Source organism: Palaemon carinicauda, chromosome 22, assembly GCF_036898095.1.
Source record: "Palaemon carinicauda isolate YSFRI2023 chromosome 22, ASM3689809v2, whole genome shotgun sequence".
In the NCBI taxonomy this organism is placed as follows: Eukaryota; Metazoa; Arthropoda; class Malacostraca; order Decapoda; family Palaemonidae; genus Palaemon; species Palaemon carinicauda.
Genome location: NC_090746.1, coordinates 109,100,172 through 109,107,671, shown reverse-complemented (window position 1 = coordinate 109,107,671; position 7,500 = coordinate 109,100,172). Strand labels below are relative to the sequence as shown.

General features: G+C 31.0%; 1 protein-coding gene and 1 long non-coding RNA gene across 3 annotated transcripts in view; both read left to right on the top strand.

Moving 5' to 3' along the window:
- Positions 1–7,500, top strand: part of LOC137616678 (uncharacterized) — a 279,052-nt gene that overhangs the window by 163,793 nt on the left and 107,759 nt on the right. The window lies entirely within an intron of this gene.
- LOC137616234 (uncharacterized) overlaps positions 1–7,500 on the top strand; it is a gene marked incomplete at its 5' end in the record, with an annotated part of 39,581 nt that overhangs the window by 1,584 nt on the left and 30,497 nt on the right. The window contains 1 exon segment of the mRNA XM_068345855.1: positions 5,802–6,010. Coding sequence (XP_068201956.1) covers positions 5,802–6,010 — 209 coding nt within the window.

Here is a 7,500-nt window from a genome sequence, read left to right as displayed (position 1 = left end):
ATAATAATAATAATAATAATAATAATAATAATAATAATAATAATAATAATAATAATAATAATAATTTGATCTTATGTAATTTTTACTCAAAGAGAAACAACAGCTTAGAATCACAATTGATACAAAACTTCCATTTTGGCTCATCGCACAAATTAAGATTTAAAGTTCAGTATAGAAAATATTCCGAATTGCCAAACGACATTTCTTGTAACAGTAATTTTAATACAATTCTGAGATATTACTATTAGTTTTAATTGCAGAGTTTCTTTTTATTTATTGATCCTTTTAAACATTAAACTTTTCATTATTAGTATATGTGATGTTCCTCATAACCATTATTCAAAAAAGAAATATTGCAATCTAAATTATACAGGGCTATTCAGAATATATCAATGATAAAACATTATATACCTAAGAGCTCCTACTATTCATTAAAAAAATAGATTGCTTATGTAATTACCGTTATATCAACAGAATACGACAAAACATCAGTCAACATTCTACTCTTACCTCTCTCTCTCTCTCTCTCTCTCTCTCTCTCTCTCTCTCTCTCTCTCTCTCTCTCTGTCATATTTCAGATGTGATAATCCCTACACGTGGTTCTTAATTGGTTTCACGGGTTGGCACAATCTCTCCAAAGTAAATTACCCGAGCGCTGTATTTTTTCTTATAGCTGTTCACATATGTCCGCTCTACGTATTGTATAACCATACAAATGGAATATACAGTGTATAATATACATACATACATATATATATATATATATATATATATATATATATATATATATATATGTATGTATATATATATATATTATGTATATATATGTGCGTATATATATAGAGAGAGATATAGATATATACATATACACACACACATATATGTATGGATATATATATATATATATATATATATATATATATATATATATATATATATCCTGTATGTATATATATCTTTATATATACATATATATGTATATATCTATCTATCTATATATATATGTATATATACAGTATATATATATATATATATATATATATATATATATATATATGTATATATATGTATTTATGTATGTATAATATGTATATATTTATATACAGTATAAATATGTATATATATATATATATATATATATATATTATACATATATATATATATAAATGTATATATATATATATATATATATATATATATATATATATATATATATATATATATATGTGTGTGTGTGTGTGTGTGTGTGTGTGTGTGTGTGTGTGTGTGTGTAAAATTACAAATTTGTTTGTTTTCCCATAGTAATGCTTCCATTAAATTGTGGGAATTAACTTTAAATTTTTGGAGTGCTTCCATTATTTCAAAATTCTATAGAACCCAAACTTAACGTCTGTATACCACAGCAAAACAAAAAGTTTTTATGTACATAATGATTATTTGTAAACAATATTAGGCCGAAATACCCCCATTTAAATCTAATAGATAGAATGTTTTCATAAAAGATATGCATCTCTAGGAGTGACAGATTAAACTGTTTCAATCACCTTTTAAATATAGAAATCAACAATCAATTTAATCTGAAAAAAATAGGTGTTAAATTAGGCCTTTTGGACTGATGTACATCCATTCAGACTAGCTTGTCACCTTTAAAGTGCAAATGTGTTTGTTTATATGTTTATGTTCTACATGGTAATGAATACTGGAACGATCATTTGCATTTAAAAGACGAAAGATTTAATATGTATGAGTTTGTATACGTGTCTGTTATTTTGATCTCTGTGGTTCCTACTTTGAGGAATTAACATAATGTGTTTCATCATGTTATTTTAAAAAAATTAAGTGTTTGATAATTAATTTACGGGTCATTAATTAATATGTTAATTAACAATTTCATTTATCTAATTCTCTCACAGATTTATGTGTACCCTATATTTTTTTTTCAAATATTGTTTCTTTAGTGACAAGAAATGATTGAATATCATTATCTTATGAGGATAGTGAATCTCTAGTATTATGTACTATACTCATATAGCTGACATTTATAATATTTTTTCTTTGGTACCAGAAAAGACTTAAAATCCATGCAATGAAAATCGTATAAAGATATTATCATAATGAATAATGTTCAATCTTATTTCGTTCAATCTTATTTCCGTAAATGATGATAATAATAATAATAATAATAATAATAATAATAATAATAATAATAATAATAATAATAATAATAATAATGTCCCCTACATAATGAAGAGCATTATATATATATATATATATATATATATATATATATATATATATATATATATATATATAATACACATATATCATTTATTTCTGGTCTCGCAATACTCTAATCGTCCCTCGGGTACTGGAGAGATGAATTAGTCATACCCTGGTGAGAGGGGTGTTCGTGGGCTTGTGTGCGCATACCTAAATATTTTGCCATCGTTTTTGACGGGTTGCTTACTCTAGTAATAATAATAGAAATGATAACAACTTTTGTTCCATCTATGTACAACTCTAAAAGTTGTATCTATAATGGAAATTTACTCATGATTACAGAACAATAATTTCTTAAAGCATAACTTCCATTAAAGGCTTAAAGGCCAATCATGAATGGCATAGGCAAGGGACAATGACATTTCCCTATCAAGCAGGACAATGTCCTAGAGACTGACCATATTACATATGATCAGCTCCCATGCCCCCTCTCCATCCAAGCTAGGACCAAGGAGGGGTAGGCAATGGATGCTGATGACTCAGTAGATAGACCTTTAGGCTCCTCCAAACCCCATATCCTTAGTTCAAAAGGATGGTGAGGTTGCCTCGACCAGAGGAACTTAACGAGTTCAAACAGGACTCAACTTTCCCCGTAAGCTAAAGTCCATTGACACGAACTGGTTTTTTTTTTTTTTTTTTTTTTTTTTTTTTCTTTTTTTTTTTTTTTTTCGGCAGTACAGTCAGTCATTTTCCTATGGCACAGATTTAGCTTTAATAGGCCTGTAAGTATTAAAAATCTGAAAATAAACCCCAAAATCTATAACCATATTTCATAATGTCAAACTTATAAGTTTTGCCTATTATTTTTTCTTATTGGGTTCATATAAGAGAAATGGTCTTTAAACAAATATCTAATTCGTCCAAACTCCATTTGGATCAAAGAAGGGAAACCTAATCAGCTAAGAGAGTTGTGACAAAACTTGATAGTAATAATTGAATTATACTATGTAGATTTAGATCAATCCGTTCTTGCTTTTCATAATGTAGGGTAGATTATTATTATTATTATTATTATTATTATTATTATTATTATTATTATTATTATTATTTTGGTTATGTTTTTAAAACATTTTACTTTAATTGTTCATTACTTCTTATATAGTTTATTTATTTCCTTATTTCCTTTCCTCGCTGGGCTATTTTTCCCTGTTGGAGCCCTTGGGTTTATAGCATCTTACTTTTCCAATTAGGGTTATAGCTTAGCTAATAATAATAATAATAATAATAATAATAATATTATTATTATTATTATTATTATTATTATTATTATTATTATTATTATTATTATTATTATACTAATAGCAGAAAACAAAGAGAATAAACTCCATTATTTCCAAACAGCTTAATCATATCTAGCTCAATGCAAATTAAGTTGAAATTAAAAGCCATGAAAGAAATTCCTTTCAAGTAAAGATATAAAAAGGTGTTACAAAATGGTATCACTTCATATTTCCATTCTGGCAGGCACTCACTTATGAAGGAACACTTAGAGCAAAGCTCTTAGAGCTTCTTGCACGAACGAGTCCTCGCCTCATCAAGCTTTCAACTTTTCTAGTTGTATATTAAGTAGACGCCAAAGGGAGCTCAGCTTAAAGCTGCTGCCTTGATACCAACATGAAAGCAAGTGAGTCTGCAAGAAGAACTGTAACATCTGTAGCATGTGTCCAGGAGTTTTAATGGTTGCATGTTTTAAAGGTTTAAAGGTCGCCCATGAATGGCAGAGGCAAGGGACAGTGACATTGCCCTAGCAATCAGGACAATGCCCTAGAGATTGACCATGTATTATATGATCAGCGCCCAAGCCTCCTCCCTACCCAAGCTAGGGCCAGTGAGGGCCAGGCAGTAGCTGCTGATGACTCAGCAGATAGACCTATAGGCTCCCCCAAACCCCCAAACTTAGCTCACAAGGATGATAAGGTTCCAGACACCAATGGCACTAACGATTCTGAGCGGGAATCGAACCCCAGTCTGGCAAACACCAGACAGAGACGTTACCAATCAGGCCACAACAACCCTAACAGCATTGACAGCTGGAGCTCTATTACTTTATTGCTGGATAGTTTGCACTTTTAAAATCACGATATCTTCCGATAATAGGAGATAGTAAGAAAGGAGATTTTAGATTATGAATAAGAAATATACGTACACTTAACGTGCAACTACTAATTACGCAGTAATAAAGAGAATGACGTTTTGGACGCTAAAAGGATTTTTCAGTAAATACAGACATGCATTAGATCACTCGCATACAAATGAAGCGGTAAAAGCCATCCCACTGCAAGTTATTATTATTATTATTACTTGCTAAGCTAGAACCTTAGTTGGAAAAGCAGAATGCTATGAGCCCAGGGGCTCAACAGGGGAAATAGCCCAGTGCGGAAAGGAAACAAGGAAAAAATAAAATATTTCAAGAACACTAACACACATTAAAATAATTATTTCCTATATAAACTATATAAACTTTAACCAAACAAGAGGAAGAGAAATAAGATAGAGTGCTCAAGTGTACCCTCAAGCAAGAGAACTCCAACCCAAGACAGTGGAAGACCATGGTACAGAGGTTATGGCACTACCCAAGACTAGAGAACAATGGTTTGAGGTAAATTCGATTTGTTGGATCTTTGTAAAAGTCCTCTTTAGGAAAATACACATTTTGGATATGGAATTAGAAACTCGATCTAAATTGAATGGCACAGGGGCTTGTGAGCCCATTCAGAGTTAAAATTAAGGTAGGTTGGACATCAACATAGAAGATATGAAGTAAGATCGGAGTTCAAGTAGAAGGGTATGAATCTAGTGTATTTAGAGACAGAAGGAACGCTGCAATTACCCTTATGTAATGACTACAGTGGGTAAAGATTTTGAAAAAGAAACTTCAAGAGGTCAATAACTCTAATTACTGACTGCGACATATCAAAAAACGTTTATGAAGAACTACAATATCTGATATCTTTTCATGGCGTTTGAGTGGTTCACCCCCCCCCCCCTTGAAATATATTGTAACAATCGTATTAACAAACATATTTTAACACTATCTAGCTAGAGGGGCACTCAGTAGAGCTCAGACTTCCAACCTTTTTCTCGACCTTGACCTTGACCTTTGCCCTTAACATGTATTAATTGGCGTGGATTTTTATACACCCAAATATGAACCAATTTTGAAGTATCTGTGACAATGATGTACAAACTTATGGCGGATTACGTGAAATGGACATTTAGCTTGGACTTAACCTTAACCTTGGACTTTGACCTTCCGAAATGTAATAATTTCTAGCTTTCTACATAACAGTTAATCCCTGCAAGTTTCATTACTCTACGATTAAAATGGTGGCCAGGAAGCTGTTCACAAACAAACACGCACTCTCTCACACACATAAACAAACAAACAAATAAACAAACACACACACACACACATAAACAGGGGATAAAACACACAAACAAGCACTCACACATGGGGTAAAACATAACCCCCCAACTTCGTTGGCGGAGATAAAAACTTATCCTTATATTTCCTTCAACAGTTACGACGCCCGCGACGGCGACTTCTCCACGGGCACGAGATGGTACGACGAAGACATCGTGGAAGACCGGGCCTCCTTCCACCCGATGCCCGAGAGGTCACTACTCGTCCTCAACCCGGTTCGAGATCGCGACCAGGGATCGTACATATGTCGGGTGGATTATCGTATATCTCCGCCCACGATCATCACCATCAACCTCACAGTTGTTAGTAAGTATTTACTTACTTCGAGACACCTCGTTTAGCTTGATTTAAAGTTTCGGTAAGCATTTATCTTTTCTGAGATTGGTTTAACGTATTTTCCCTGTTGGAGTCCCTGGGTTTATGGCATCTTGCTTTTCCAACTAGGGTTGTAGCTTAGCAAATAATAATAATAATGATAATAATAATAATAATAATAATAATAATAATAATAGTAATAATAATAATAATAATACCACAAGATATTTGATCCTTAACATTTTTTAAAAGAAAAATGGAATACTGTTTTTTTCATACTATCTTTTTTTCCAACATTATAACATCTCTCTCTCTCTCTCTCTCTCTCTCTCTCTCTCTCTCTCTCTCTCTCTCTCTCTCTCTCTCTCGAATTTATTGATAACAATTCAAATTGCAACCGAATGGAAATTTTCAATGTTTATATCTACCGTTCTGTCGAGAAAATAATTGTACTGTACATGTAAGATAACAATAGACATAAATTATAGATAAGATATATATTATATTTCTCATAATTGAAATCGTAAGTAAAATTATAATCATCTATATTCTTGCCACTGATATGATCGTTCCATCGTGTAGGCAACAGAAGACGAATGCACCTTTTACATCACACTCCAGTAAAACCAAACAGGATGAGTTCTAAAGCAAGGAGGTTAAATGACTTAAATGCTCTTAAGCCTTTATTACAAGCGTTATCTGAATATGAGGTTATCTAACTGGGACTGTTAAGTTATTATTATTATTATTACTACTACTACTACTACTACTACTACTACTACTACTACTACTTGCTAATCTATAACCCTGTTTGGAAAAGCAGGATGTTATAAACCCAGGGGCCCCGAAAGGGAAAATAGCCCAGTGAGGAAAAGAAACAAGGAAAAATAAAATATTTCAAGAACAGTGACAACATTAAAATACATATTTCCTATATAAACTATGAAAAAAATTTAACTAAACAAGAGAAATAAAAGATATAGAGTGAGGTAAATCTCGCATATATAATATATATATTATATATATATATATATATATATACTATATATATATATTACATATATATATAATATAATGTATATATATATATATATATATGTATATATATATATATATATATATGTATATATATATATATATATATATATATATATATATATATATATATATATATACTATATATATATATATATATATATATATATATACTCATCCGCCTTTTCAGGCATTTGTGTTGTTAAATAAGAAGTCAGTATACCAACAGATCCTTAGTCAAACGGTACATATCTACCTTTGTTCCCTAATACATCCCAGTAAAGTTCAAGGTAAACTGTGAAAGATCAGTGCAGAGAATTATCTATGAATTTTTTGAACAAGTGCGCAGTTAGTGTATTTGCATATCGGGCAAACGCGCCAATAGTATTGAAAAAATAATCAAAGAATGAGGTATAGGTTCTCGAAACTATATATTTGATAAGAGA